Source organism: Mesoplodon densirostris, chromosome 13 (genome assembly GCF_025265405.1).
Source record: "Mesoplodon densirostris isolate mMesDen1 chromosome 13, mMesDen1 primary haplotype, whole genome shotgun sequence".
In the NCBI taxonomy this organism is placed as follows: Eukaryota; Metazoa; Chordata; class Mammalia; order Artiodactyla; family Ziphiidae; genus Mesoplodon; species Mesoplodon densirostris.
Genome location: NC_082673.1, coordinates 74,355,910 through 74,370,948, shown reverse-complemented (window position 1 = coordinate 74,370,948; position 15,039 = coordinate 74,355,910). Strand labels below are relative to the sequence as shown.

At 39.5% G+C, this 15,039-nt stretch overlaps 1 protein-coding gene across 3 annotated transcripts in view; it reads left to right on the top strand.

The window, feature by feature from the left end:
- Positions 1 to 487: 487 nt before the first annotated feature.
- The window catches only part of TAF2 (TATA-box binding protein associated factor 2), an 83,141-nt gene continuing 68,589 nt past the window's right edge, over positions 488 to 15,039 (top strand). For 2 of the 3 annotated variants that reach the window (XM_060115986.1, XM_060115984.1), the window contains exons 1-3: positions 488 to 802; positions 1,224 to 1,277; positions 9,721 to 9,881. In XM_060115986.1, coding sequence (XP_059971969.1) covers positions 719 to 802; positions 1,224 to 1,277; positions 9,721 to 9,881 — 299 coding nt within the window. In that variant the 5' untranslated portion in view covers positions 488 to 718. Of the gene's footprint in view, positions 806 to 1,223; positions 1,278 to 3,995; positions 4,135 to 9,720; positions 9,882 to 15,039 lie in introns of all 3 variants that reach the window. The other variant, XM_060115985.1, reaches the window with a different exon arrangement.

Here is a 15,039-nt window from a genome sequence, read left to right as displayed (position 1 = left end):
CCGGAATTCGATTTAGACTCCTTGAGGTCTAATCACGTATTTTACAGCCTAAATCACTGAGCTCCAGTGAGTTTATGGTGTCTTTTCACACAGCAGACCAGAGGCACGCCTCTCCTGGTTTCCTCTTTCCCGGGTTCCTAGTCCCCGGCCCCTGGCTCTTCGAAAACCTTTTCCCCATACTGTTCAATATGTTTGCGCTAGATCTTTATTCCTCTAAAATTTAGTGTTTCCTTCTTTCCTTCTCGCTGTGTTCGCCTCACCCACAAAATATCTCTGGCCGCTTTCCGAAATTTAAACAGCTCTCACCCACCGTCCGCATACGAAAAGACGAAAACAAAAAACTCCGGCACTCGGGCAAGCCCCGCCCACTGAACATAACTTCCGACTCCTGCCCTCACGCTGTCCCACTTCCGCTGACGTCGCAGGTCAGAGGTGACCGGCAAGATGTCGGCTGGCTGGCGCCGTTGGTTCTTGGTGTGAGGGGCATCTCCGTGACAGAAGCTCGGCGGAGACAGCTGACGGAGCCGAATCGCGGGAGCGAGTTGGAGGCGTTGGCGGCGGCAGATCGGGCAGGGCCGGGAGTGGGTGCCGTGGGAGCCCCGGCCGCGGGGTGTGACTGTTGGGTGCGCGGGGGAGCGGGGAGTGTCAGGTGCCGGAGACCGGTAATGCCCCGCCGCCCCCAGGGAAGCCGGGAAGCCGAGCTCCGCGGGGTCCCTTCATGCCGCCGACTGGTTTAGAGCCCGCCAGAATGAACAGGAAGAAAGGAGACAAGGGCTTTGAAAGCCCAAGGCCCTATAAATTATAAGTATTTTTTCATCTCCCTTTCTTCTACGTTTAGTTTTCATTAATTATGTTTTGTGATTGCTTGAAACTGATTTCGTGGGCCTGGGAGACCTAGTGGGAAACTGGGAGCCGCTCACGGTGATGGGGATGGTGTTTGTAGGGCGAAAATGGTTTGAATGACAGTGTAATTCAGCAGATCTACTGCTTCTTGCGGGTTAATAAACCTTTTTCTTAAAGTACTAAGTTGCATTTTTGTCCACAGAAATTTATTTTCGTGGCTGTTGCTAAATTTAAAATGAGCAAGTTACCCTAATTTGTAGGGTTTTAGCATGAAAGATAAGTGTGATTCTGAGCTTCCTAGAACACAGTTCTTGTTTATACTTGGATAGAGTTATGCATTATTTAATAACTGAAATATTTCTTTTATTCTTTAATGTACAACTCATCAGGTCGTCTGCATCAACAACATAAACTTCCAGAGAAAATCTGTTGTGGTAAGTATATCCTCAGCGGTTATAAGCAATAACAGTCCACCCTTTACAGTACTTAGAAACTTTTCTGTCCCGGTAACTGTGTTTCGAGAATAGGTAATAATTAGAACTCAAAAGTCTATATGACTCTAAGGGCCATGGCTGTGCTGTATTGGCTGCCACCTCAGTTCTCTCTTTTCTTTTTCTTCCTGTTTCCTGATTAAAGTTTTATTTCTTTTAATCTGTTGTGGAATATGAAAGTCCGTATTACCAAACATTTTAGAATCGTGTATGTAAGAAGAATAAGTCCACAGCGAGATTTCTTCTATGAGAAAAGTTAAGGTTGGTACGTGCACTGACTTGGCTGTTAAGAGGCCACTTGTGTTTTCTGATTCTCAGCTGACCTTGTTGAGGTGGCAGTGCTTTACACTGAAGCTCTAGATAAGGTGTTTAAAACCTAGTAAACTGCCCGCCCCCCCCCCCCCCAGTTTAGATGTATGGATTGTTGATATATCTGTTCTAGGAAAAGTCCTTGATAACCCAAATGATTTATTCTTTCAGAGAGATCTGTATTAACTAGATCAAAATCTCAGTGAGAGCCGGTTTTCTCTGAGGACATCAACTTCCCTCTCAAACTTGTTTACTTAAGATGAGCTAATTAAAAATGTAACCTTTTCATTAGAATCACAGAATCTTAGATTTATAAGGATGCTTAAAGGTTTATGAAGTCCCATATCCTCATTTAAGGAACTTCTCTTTCAAAATCCCTTACATATGATTATTTACCTTATACTTCATGGAAGGATACTTTAGGTGTGTTGGGTTGTATGAGTTGGGTATGGAAGTTATGAGGATTAAAGAGTCTCGTTAAAAGGTTACTGTAATAATCTAGGGTAGAAATGATTTAGCCCTGAATGGAGGTATCATTAGTAAAATGGCACAGAAATAGAGTTGACATGATTGACTGATAGTGAACATTTATTACGTACATACTACATGTAAGACCATCTTCTAAGGTTTTGTGTGTATGACCTCACTTAATCTTCACAGTAACCCCATGAGGTAGATGCTAATTTTTTTTAGATGGATACTATTTTAATCCTTATTTTTATAAATAAAGCAGCTGAAAGAATGGAGGATAAGTAAATTTCTTAAGGGCATGAAGATAGCAAGTGACTGAGCCATTTTTAATCAAACGTTCCCCTTTCCACATCCTCTACCCCTGGCACTATGATAGGCAGAAAGGACTTGCAGATGACTCTTAACTAGGAATGCTAGAAAGGAGTTGTAGGTGATTTTTACGTCTCCCGTTGGAAAGATTGGTTAGATGGCCTATGGGCTAGGGTCCCAGAAGGCACAGTCTACAGATTAATTGAGGGAAGTAATGAAGGGACTACTTAGGGTTAAGAGAAACCAACAAAAGTTGGAGGAGCACCCTTGGTTAGCAACGAGAAACAGTTATCACTTCTAAACCTGAAAGAACAAAGGAAGGGAGAGGTTACAAGAACCTACTGTACCTATAGGAAACACTTACCTTACAGGAGCTATGGTCTTTCATAGAAGAGTGGAGCTACTGCGTCCTTCAGCCTGGCAGGGAGGAACCTGGGGGAATAAATATACGGAGCTCAATTTTCTTCTGCTTTCAGTTTTCTCTTTGTGCCTCCCAGTTGATCACCCCAACAGGCAGCCAGAGGGCTCGTGCCTAGTTAATGCTACTCCTGGGGTGCAGAGTAAAGCAGAGAGGGCAGATTAGGAGGGGCAAAAGGAGAATATCCAGAACAGCCTACCCCTTTTGCCCCACATCATCCTCTCTTGTCTTTTGTTATGATGAAAGTGTTCCCAACTTAACGAAGCCCTATCAGCTATTGTAGGCTTTGGCATTAGCCAACTTCCCGTTTTTGTGAGTCAAGCTTTATTTGATCACAGCCACAGCCATTTATTTATACACTGTCTATGGTTGCTTTGGAGCTACAATGGCAAAGTGGAATAGCTGCGACAGAAACTGTGTGGCCCGTTATGTCTGTTTACTATCTGGCCCTTTAAGAAAAAGTTTGCTGATCCCTGGACTAATCTGTTGGTGCAAAGAAATGGCAGTTCAGCATTATTCCCATCTAAGATATTAGCTATCACCAGTATCTTTCACATAAGACAGTAGAAGAAAAGTGGTTGAAAGGATGTGAAAATTAATTGCTACAGCCTCTGCTTTCTTCAGCCGGTGTCAAGGTCAGGGTTGATATACGCAGCTTCCTTATTCCTCCACCCATTCTCTTTTCTCTTTCCTTTTGACGGCATTTCTTTTGGTCTGCCCTAGGCCTTCATTCCTGTAGGGTCTACATCCTTGCTTGTTTTGACTTCATTGAGTTGTTGCAGTTTTCCATTGATGAGGACTGTTGGTCACGTGGACCTAAGAGGCATTCCAGTGAATCCCCTGGATTGCAGATGGAATCCTTGCTTTTATTATGTAGTAGAATCTCAGTTGCTGCTAGTCATTCCAGCCAGTACAGTGACCCCTTTCTCTGCCTATTGGTTCAGTGGCATGAGGAGCCCGAAGTGGTCAAGTCTCAGCTTCCAGCTTAATAGAACCATGACTCTGTGCCCAGGTGGATGCATTCCTCCCTTAGCTACTAAGGCCTCCAAACACACTGACCTTGAGGTCATGAAGACAAGAAGCAAAAATTGTTCAGTGGCTTCTTGAAGGAATGGTGAACGTAGTCACTCCAACTTTTGTCCCTTGGTTCCCAGATCTATTTTGGCTATGAAGAGATGACCTGACATATTGTCCACTAGTTTAAGATGGCATCCTGTTGGAGGTCTCAATTGGTGCTGTAACTGAGCCTTCAGTAGTTGATCGTGTCAGCTGCTCTGGATGATAGGACAAAAGGTAAAAACGAGTAATTTTGTGTGTAAGAGCCCACTGCCACACTTTTCTATACACATGGAGGCATGTATGGGATAGCATGTTGACATGTATGGCTTTTTGCACGTATATTATAGTTAGGGAAGGAAAATCTAGAATATGTGTCTATTTTTATATGAGGACAAATGACTGTCTCCCTCCATGATACCAGCTGTCTAATGTAGTCATTTTACTACTGAGTGACTGACTGATCCTTCCTGGGAAGGTCCCGTATTAGAAGCTCCTTTTGATCCTCTGCTGTTGGGAGGTGAGTGCTCAGCAGTGGTGGCAGCCAGATCAAGTTTTGTTGGGGGAAGACCGTGTTGCTGGGTTCATGCATAGCCTTGGGGTCTTGCCCCAATGACCACTTTGTATGTTGAGCAGCGTGGCTAGGGAAAGAGTCTGGGACATCTACTGGCTAGATAATCTTGCCAGTTGATTTTTGAGGGCTCCCTCTGCAGTCTCTTAGGATGCCTCTGTCGGTCATTTATGTGATGACATAAATATTTTCATATTATAGCTACTCTGAGAAATTCATTTTTACATTTACTTCTCCCACCATCCTCTTATTTTCAGTCTTCTTGTCTTGTTCTTTTCATATTCCTAACCAGCTGGCCAACCCAGCAGTTGCCATGGATCAGTGTAGATGTATTCTTCAGGTCATCTCTACGTCTGTAAGCAGTGTACAGCCAGTTGTATTCACCAACGTTCTGCCCACGGTAGGCTTTTCTTCCGTTGTCTTTCAGGACCACACTTCAGTGGGTTCTGATGGCAGCTACCATCCACTTCCAACTGCGCTGGCATGCTGTGCAGACTTATTCATAATTCAGGCTTGTGCTTTGTCCTATTCTTTTAATTGAGCATGGGGACCTCTCCATGAGGCCATGGGTGTGGATTGAGGGAGCGGTGGAGATGCAATGGGAACAAGTCCCGTTGGATTCTGAGTCACCTGCTCATGCTGTTTGCTCTTTGTGCCTGTGAACTTGCTTGGGCCTGGTCCCGAGGTGGTATTTCCATTTAAAAATGGAAAGCTACTGCACATACTGAGTTCGTAATGGCCATTTTAGGTAACAAAAATTACATGAAATTTTGGGGAGTCCCATGATCATGTGTGCAGTCTCTACTGCAGGGTCTTGTAGCAAACCAGTAGTTGCTTTGCAAATGGAAAACAGTTGTTGGCAGAAGAAGTCATGGGTTTCCTCTGAAACCCTAGGAATGATGGTGTATTGTCATTCTATTGAAGAAAGCCAGAGTCAGTAAAGTATCTTTGTCTGCTGTGGACGTTCCCAATACCGTTGGATATGCTGAGTCATAATGCCCAAGTGGCAGGGCAGTTTGAACCACAGCCTGGACCTACTGCAGAACCTTTTCTTGCTCTGGACCCCTCTCAAAGCTGATAGCCTCATAGGTTGCTTAGTAAGTAGTATGCCTAAATGTGTATATTGCTTTCAGAATCCAAAGAAGCCTACCAATTTTTGTGCCTCCTTTTTTTCCCCCTCTTGGTGGGTAGTGCAAAATGAAGCAACTTGTCTTTCACTTTAGAAGGTTTATTTTTATGTGCCTCAGACCACTGGAACCTTAGAAGCTTTACTGATGTGACAGGCCCCTGAACTTTCATGGGATTTAACTTGCAGCCTCTGGTATCCACGTGTTTTCTATTAAGGCATTTAGAGAACTTACTCTTCCTTTCTTACCAGGTCCAGATAGCATAATGTTGTCAATATAACATACCAGTGTAATTCTCTGGGCTATCCTGTCCTCTGGGCTATCAGGGGACTTTTTGAACTATGTTTTGACTGAGCAGGAGAGTTGATATAGTTACTAGATGACAGTGAGGGGTTTCTGATGTCTGGAAGACAACCTGCTTCTGATTGATTTTTTTTTTTTCTGATAGGAATTGGGGGAAAAAAAATTCGCCTGATAATTAGTCACGATATTAGCTACCAAGAACTGTGCTGATTTGCTGCGGTCAAAGTACTGCATCTGCAAACATGGTTGTGACTGGCAAGTTTGTGATAAGTCACTATCATTCTCGAAAACCTACTTGACTTTTGCACTCGCCAAATAATTGAGTTAAATGAAGACGTAGTAGGCATCATTCAAGTCTCTGTTGTGGCATTAATCCCTGCAGTTCCCCAAAGATGTCTAGTTGCATTGATTTGCTATCTTGGAGAAGGGGGATGGGTGTTCCAGCGGTGTCCACTTAGTCCTTCCACTGTAGTCCTCACTCAGTGAGGTCGGAGAATGAATATGGGTATTTGCCAATTACTAAAATGTATACTGTATGTTCTGGACTGGGGAAATAATCTCCAGTCCTACTCTCTGTTAGACGTGGGAACCCCTTTATTACTTGACCTCCCAAGACTGCCAGTCTGGGGAATACCCTGGCAGTCTAGTGGTTAGGATTTCACTCTTTCACTGCCGAGGGCCCGGGTTCAATCCCTGGTCGGGGAACTAAGATCCCACAAGCTGCGCTGCACAGCCAAAAACAAACAAACAAACAAAAAAAACCCCAAAGACTTCCAGTCTGACTAGTGGACTACTGTAATGTTTTGGGACTCCAGGGATTAGTGTCAGTTCAGAACCAAGATATAGTAACCCCAGGAAAAGGGCAAAAATTAATTTATTTGAGGTGACATAAATCTCAGGATTTTAAAAGAAAGATAAGTCAGAGTCGAACATGTTTGTAGGCATGGAAAAAAGTCTTATAAAGAAGAGATTGTAATTATAGGAGAGGGTAATTAATAGAGCAGGATTTCTGAGAATACTACAGAGGATGGCCTCTAGTGCAGTAGTGGAAGGATCATGCCTAAACAGGAGGGAAAGATAGGTGTGTGCAGCAGAAGGGCAAGAGAATTGATCATTGGCAGTAGAGTGGTTCAAGTTAAGGCTCTTGGGTGGATGAGGAAGAATGTAGCGCTAAAAATACCAGGGAGGATTGTCGTGAGAACCTGGAGGAGGCCAAGGAACAGGAGAATTTCATGTGGTTGAACAGGAGGACTGGCAGAGAAGTACAGGCATGGTGGGCATTCCAGTTTAAAATGTCAGCGTCAGAGCAGTCCTGAGCAGTGATGAGGTGTCTTTCAGAGTGTGATCTTGATTGCTATCCTGGAATGGCAGTGAAGATTGTAGGAATTGAAATCAAGGAACTTTGAAGCAGTGATACTGCATGGATCAGCTATATCTGCGTTCATGTCATGTAGAGTGATGGCTGAGATGGGTTAGAAAGGTAAAGAATGAACCTTCAGTGAGTATTGGGGAATTTGGGCAATATTAATGAAAGGAACAGAGGATGGTGTACCTGTATGGCTTGAACACATAGGAAAAGAACAATAATAAAAACATTCACTGATGCCAGCTATGATTTTAAGTGCATTCCTTGTATTGCTCAATTATAATAACACCAATAGGTAGGCAGTGTCGATATTCTTGTTTTATGGATGAGGAAACTGAGGTACCGAGAGCTAGAGTAACTTAGCTCAAGCTCATATACTTACTGAGTAGTGGAACTGGGCTTGAATGCAGGCAGTCTACCTCAAGAAGACAGTGACACTATTGTGCCCTTGCTCTTATAGCATATGCTGTATAAAAGCCTATAAATGATCTAGAAATAGTGGAAAGTAGGAGGTTTCCTGTTTTCCCTTCTTCTAATTTATAGTGAGTAAAAGAATAAGCAGCTTCTTTTCAAAGGGGATTCAAGAGATGTTTCATCTAAGGCTGACAGGTAGAGTTTTTGAAAAGGCTGAATAGCACAGGGGAGTTACTTCAAATGGGGTAGGGACTCTAGGAGGATGGTCCGCCGTCAGGTGGTGGGGAGAGAGCAGGAGCAAGAGGAGAGAGTAAGTGAGAGGTTAGATGACCTGGGGGGTTGCAGTTATGCTAGTAGCCAAGGTTGACAGGGATTGGAGGCCAGTTAGTGGGTCTGTATGTTGCAGGCAGGTGTAGGTTAGGGCTGTAGGTGGTGTCAGAGACCTGATGATTCAAGGAGACTGGGCTTTCCCTATCTTCATGAAGCATACTCCGTTCACTGGTTTATTATTGTTAAACTTAGTTTAGAAAACAAAAGCCTATTCTTATGTCTCGCTCCTGTAACCACTTCATGACAGCACTTTCCGTAATCTTTTCTAGTTCACTTTTGACATTATCTTGGTTCTCCTTGCTGTCTTTCAGTTGATCCAAGCTCATTTATGTAGATTGGTCATTGGATTGCTGGTATGCTAATTAAGGGAATTTGGATCTTCATACAATTGCTCACAGTGTGACACCTTTCAACTCAGAGACTTCAGCAGCAGTATTTTTGCTTCTGCTTTTTTCTGTTCTTATTTGCTTCCACATAACTCTGTCCAGATGGTCTAATTTAAGGATGTATGACTCTCTTATTTGGGAATTGGGGGAAAAGGGGCTGTAGAATCAATAGGCTTTTGAGCAGTTGGGCTGAATGTTATCTAAAAAATATTCTTACGTTCTTGCATGTTATTTAAAAGCATTGTACTGAGAGACATTATGGCATAATGGGAATCAGTTGGGATCATTTAGATGTGGGTTTGAATCTCAGTTCTCTACTTATTGATGGTATGATTTTCTTAACTCTTAATCTGTAAAAAGTATAAAGTAGTACTTGTCTCTTAAAGTTGTTAATGGGATTAGAGAGAACATATGAAAATAGTGTAATGTCTGGCATATAGTAGTGCTCATTAAATAGTAGCCATTGCAGTTGTTATAATCCACTTCTGTATGGTTATTGCCTGAATTTCATCTTAGATATTCCTGTTGCAGCCCCTGAAATGTTACTATTTCATGTCCTCCATATTTTATGTTTCCAACCCAGAATATTAAACTCACTGGACATACATTCAGTGTTTCAGTGGTCCATCTTTCCCATTTGATTCAATGCAAGAGGGTGGTGGACAGTCGGTATATTTAGCTGTCTCTCACGTCTTATGTACCTGCTTCAGATAGATGGCTCGCCACACAGCTAAGGTGGTAGAACTATATATGGCCTTGGGACTGCTTGGTAGGAAATCATGCAGCACTTTGAAGTGTCTGCTGCTCTTGGAGGTGTCAGTAGATTTTTCCCTACTTGCCTAAATGTTTCTTGTAACTCTTGCCACTTCACGTCCTGATTTACCTCCCATGAGCAGAGACTCATACTTGTTAGCTTTGGTGGTATAGTTTTTTACCCTATTTTGAGAGGCCTTGTTCTTTTACTCACTGAAGTGGTTTTGATTCTCTTTTTGCTCTGTTGGGTTTTTTTTTTTTTCCCCTTCCTCTCTGTTTGGATTCCAGTCTGTCTATAAATTCTTATATATGTGAGTAGTCCTTTTACTTTCTTTCCTAGCAGATGTTCTACTTTTCACTGATAGTGAATGTGAACCACCAGGATGATAAAGGAACATAATTCACACCCATTCAGTCACTAGGACAGCCATACTTGAAGTGAAGGTCCTTGGAGAGTACTTGTATGTGTGTAGCTATTTGGGATTCTGTCTCTGGATTGTAGTATGTGTATAAATAGTAGAAATCAAAGAAATATGTTCGTTTTAATGAAATTATTATTCTTTATCTTTACAGGGATTTGTGGAACTGACTATATTTCCCACAGTTACAAACTTAAATAGAATCAAGTTGAACAGCAAACAGTGTAGAATATACCGAGTAAGGATCAATGATTTAGAAGCTGCTTTTATTTATAATGATCCAACCTTGGAAGTTTGTCACAATGAATCAAAACAGTAAGTTACATACTTTAAAAGTCGATATTTCTAACAGTTTTTTTTTTCATTGGTTGGATTAATTTTTTCAATAGATTTTTTTTAGATTATTATTAGATTCTGGTTCCCAATTTATTTTTTTCTAATTATAATTTCTGTCGCTTCTACCACTGCACACATTTGGTTCAAAAAATTTTACTAGCTCTGGCCAACATAGTAAGTTATTAAGTTTCCTTTCTTCAGACTGCAGTTTTAAAAAAGTACTATCAGAGAACTTTAAATAAATTTTCTTAGCCATTTTTCTACTTTTAAAGTTTTAAAAAAAATGTTAGTTTCATAGATACTAATGTAATCTTCAGTGAATTAGATGATACTGTAATCTGTAGACCAGAAACTACTTTAAAATATTCTCTAAAATATTTGACAGCTTTAGAATATCACATAAAAATAGTCTGAAATATCTCATTGCTTCACCTTAAATATTGCATCTATTGAGGCTACTTCTGATTTTTATCAGTAAACTTATATCTTTGTGATCAGCTTTATGTTCTGCATTTTTCATTTAAATACTTTGTTTTCACCTTTCCACGTATAACTTGATAGGCTTCGTTTTTTTATTGTTTTTATGGTCGGGTAATATTCCATTTATTCAGTATACTGTGGATTACATGATTATTTTCTAGATCTTTTTTTTCTTTTACTTTGAATTATTTCCTTAGGAAAATAGGATTACTTATTATTCTTTTATGGCTCTTTTTAGCATTTCACTTGATTGTGCCCTGGGAAGATTTGTACTGATTTAAATACTGTCAACTACATTTGAAGGCACTTGTTTTTTTCTGTTTTGATAACATCGGATTACATCATTTCTGTGATTCTTAGTATTTTGGGTTAGAATGCTCCAAACTGCAAACTCTGTTTAGTCAAGGTGATATTTTAACAGGTCTGTATGTATAATATTTGACTGATGGCAGCAGTTCTCAAAGTGTGACACCTAGACAAGCAGCATCAACATCACCTGGGATCTTGTTAGAAATGCAAATTTCCAAGCAGTACCCCATACCTACTGGTTCAGAAACTGGGGATAGGGTCTTGCAATTTGTGTTTCAACTAGCAAGCCAGGTGATTCTGATAAAAGGTAAAGCTTGAGCAGGAACTACTGCTTTAAGGGATTGGGAGGGTTGAGAAAGGACACTTATCAATAGACATATTTATCATCCCAATAATCATTGGTTTAAAATCTTTGAAACTCAGAAGAGAAAACGGTGTTGGGAAAATTAAGGGAGTCTCTGAATTGCTCATGTGACTTCCCATTCTATAAAGGTGAGTGGTTGAAATTACATGCTTTTACAGCCACTCTTGTAGAACTGACATGAAAAGACTTATTACAAAATCATCTGCATCCTCTTTCCCCCAGAAAAAAGCAATCATTTGCCTTTGGAGCAATAAGTATGTACCACTAATGGATGGAAAAGGCATGTGTAAAAGAGCAGGTAGGGGAGCCATTACCTTGCCAGAGGCCAAAATAGCCACCCTGTCGAGCCTAGAACTCTGCATTGATGACAGGGTAAGAAGCTTCTCCATCTGCCAGTCACAAAACAGTGTTTGCACAGCTGCTTTACCAGTTGTTGCTGCTCCGGTCTCAAAGAAGATGATCTGTGACAGTGCAATGACAGGAACAGTGGACTTCAAATCTGTTGAGAAAGCAAGCTTTGCTATGTTAATTTTGAGGTGATGATATCCCCTAAAACTTTTCTCTAGTGATAGGGAAGATACCTCATCACTTTTAGTATTATAAAGAAAGAAAAGGAAGTCATAAAGGAGAATAGTTTCGAAGGTTAGGTTAGGAAATTGGGAACGATAGAGTATATTTAAACTTTTCAGGTAGCACCAGAGCTCTCTTAGCCATGGTCACTTAGTATTTTCTGCCTGGCTCTAGAATCCTGATTACTTTTTAAGAGAGATGACAGTTATTTTTGCTGGTGTTTGTTTATTCTCTGACTTGTTCAAAAGAGGATTCGAGAGTGGTTTTAGAATTTTATTAGACAACAGTTTTTTTAAAGTAGCTAATGAAATGAGCACAAAGGGTAAAAAAGTATAAGATGGTGGGTACCACACTGTTAAGTTACTAGAGGAAAACTGTAGGTTTGGTTTTGATATTTCTGGTTGCCATACGAAAGAGGGAAACACTATTGTTTATAAGATTTGTAAGGCAAAAGACAGAAACCTACCAGTTATTCAGAAGAAATACTGCTTAGCAGTTAGATGTGAAAGGTATCTCATGTGAATGATGTTATTTATTTTTAAAGAGAACTTTGGCAAAGGCAGATAGTTAAGGTCTTTAGCATGTCCCTAGATACTTCTGTTACTTTTCTTGTTTCTAAAGTAACTTTCTTTCTCTAATGAAGCAGTAAAATTTCTGCTAGAGCTGAAACAGAAATTAAATGTAGCAGATTTAAATTGAAAGTTAAACTTAAAACTCAGTGGTTAAATTTGGTCTTGAATATGTACAAGAATGTCCTAACATTCAATGAAGTAATATGCTACTTCATCACATTTTCTCCTTATTTGTTTTAAAGTTAAGGTGCCAGGCCCTCCTATTTTTAATGGCAAGAGTGTGCTTACCTTGGTTGAGATTCAGCACCTTTGAACTGCAGGGGGAATGTAAGGAAGGGAAACATTTAGATAAGGGACTAAAAGGCATTTCTACCTATTTAATCCAACTAGACATTAGCTGAGTTGTTAAATTACCTGTACTAGCAAATAAAATACCTGTTGGTTATGTAACATCTATAAGGCTTCTCTTTCTCTCCGTCTGTGTCTCTGTCTCTCTGACTCTCTCTCTCTGGCTTATTGTCTGCCAGGAAAATAATTTAAGCACTTTAAGTTTCTCTAAATATATTTTCTGTTTGAATCCTACATACTGTAGGTATAGTTTGCCTCCATAGAAGCTATGTCTCTTTGGTGTTTTTTCTGTTTTTTCTTTTCCTACATTTCTCTCTTCTTAGAATAAAGTAAATGTAGATTTTACCAGAGCGACTGTTTCTGTGCATGAGTAGCCTACAGTGGCTGACATCTCTTTCCTCCTTGTTTCTTTTCCTTGCCTGGATAGGCTTTGCTGCTTTGAGAAGACCTTTTTTATTTTACTTGAAAAGTCTCCACTTTCCTGAGTTTCAAGAATGAGTTTAATTCCTGTTTCCTGTCTTCATTTCCATTAAGGAGTGGCAGTAGAAATGAAGCTAACTTAAGATATAAATGAAGTAACTTTGAGTGATTGGAGCAGTTTTTAGAGTGATTAGAATTGATTTTTTAAATTGTTTTTTTTAAAAAGATTTTCTAGGTCCTATATTTTAATACAGACGTCTACAAAGGGATTTTAAATGTTATTATTTTACTGCTATCATATGGTAGAAGTGGTTGATTCCTTTTTTGATTATGGCTAAGTAATATGGATACTAGTTTTATATTTTAACTTAGCCCACAGTGCCTCACTGGCAGTTGTTTTAGTAGTATTGCTTGGAATTGAGTTGTCATAATTGGAAGAACTTAGGGGTTTGTTTAGTCCAAACTTCAACAGGAATTTTTCCTATATTATTCTACCTTCTGCTTGAATATGTCCAGCTCAGGAGAGCTTACTATATTTTAAAGCACCCCTTTCATTTCTGAATGCTAGGAAGTTCTTTATTACATCGAGCCACAGTCTGTTTTGCTATAATGTTCACAAACTTATGCTAGTTAAAAATTGTTTTCCTGTAAGTTTTCTCTTTTCCAGTCTGTAGTATCTCAATACTTTCAACCATTCCTCATTTAAAACTCTTTCCAAATTTGTTAACCATTCTCTTTGCCCTGCTCTGAATACTCTCTGGCGTTGTGTTTTCGTAAATGTGGTAACCCTAGAACTAGATAGGGTGCTTCTTATTTGGACTTGTAATCACACATGCATAGCAGTAAAGCCATTTTGTTCTTATCTATACTCATTATTTCTAGTGGCTTGAAATTCATTAGCTTTTCACCAATAGCTACTTTAAAGTAATTGACTCAAGTTTGAGCTTGTTATCAGTGAAATACCCTAGACTTTTTCAGAGAAAAACTTGTTAAGGTAGAGTTTTCTCTAAGCAGCCTTATTTCATGGCATCATTATCAAATTATTGTTGTTTCAGTTATTTTTGAAGTCATTTTTATTAATTTTGATATTGGTTCCATTTCTGGAAAATGGATTTTTCTGTTGGCTTTTACTTATTTATTTTATTCTGTATGTGAATTATAAGACAGAAGAAAAAACTGAGTGTTGACACGGATATAGAGTAGAACTCTCAAACACAGCTAATAGAAATGTAAATTGAGATTGAATGTATACATACTCTATGGTTGGTGGTCTCACTCCTACGTGTATATCCAATATGTTCACCAAGAAAAAAGTACAGAACTGTTCACAGCAGCATTTGTAATAGTCAAAACTGTAAATTACCTGAAAACCCATCAGTGGTAGAATGGTAGATTGTGGTATATTCTTACACTGTTGGAATTCTAAAAGTAATGAGACTGAATGACCAACAGCTAGATGCAATGATATGGATGGATTTCACAAACTGAATGTTGAATAAAACAAGTCAGACACAAAAGAATGTGTATTAAGTTGTTAATCTATCTCATTAGATATCAGAATAATAGGTTACCCTTGGTGGTAGGAAGCAGGGCTAGGTTAGTGATTACAAGAGGGCTTCTGGGAGGCTGCTAAAGTTCTGTTCTTGCTCTGCATGCTGGTTACTTTGGTTTTGTGAAAATTCATCGAACTGTATACTTAGAGTGTATATATATATTTTTGATGTATATTGTGCTTCCATGAAATTTTTTTAAACAGAGAAGAAGTTTACAAATAATTAAATCTTAAGTTTTGCAAAATCTGCACACACAGTTTTAAGAAGCACATGTTCTTTATCTGACAAAGAATTAACAGATTATTTAAATTTAATATAGATGTTTATAATAGGTTCTTGGAGAGAATTCTTTTGATTACCTTAATTTACTAGTTTTTAAGTATCCCCTACAACATTACCTATCTTTAAGCTTTGTTTCCTTAAGGAAGAATGGGTGGTGGTTATAGGGCAAGGGCATATTAATATTTTGCAATGATTATTATTCTGAAAATTGAAAACACTTATATTCTTGTCTTGTAATT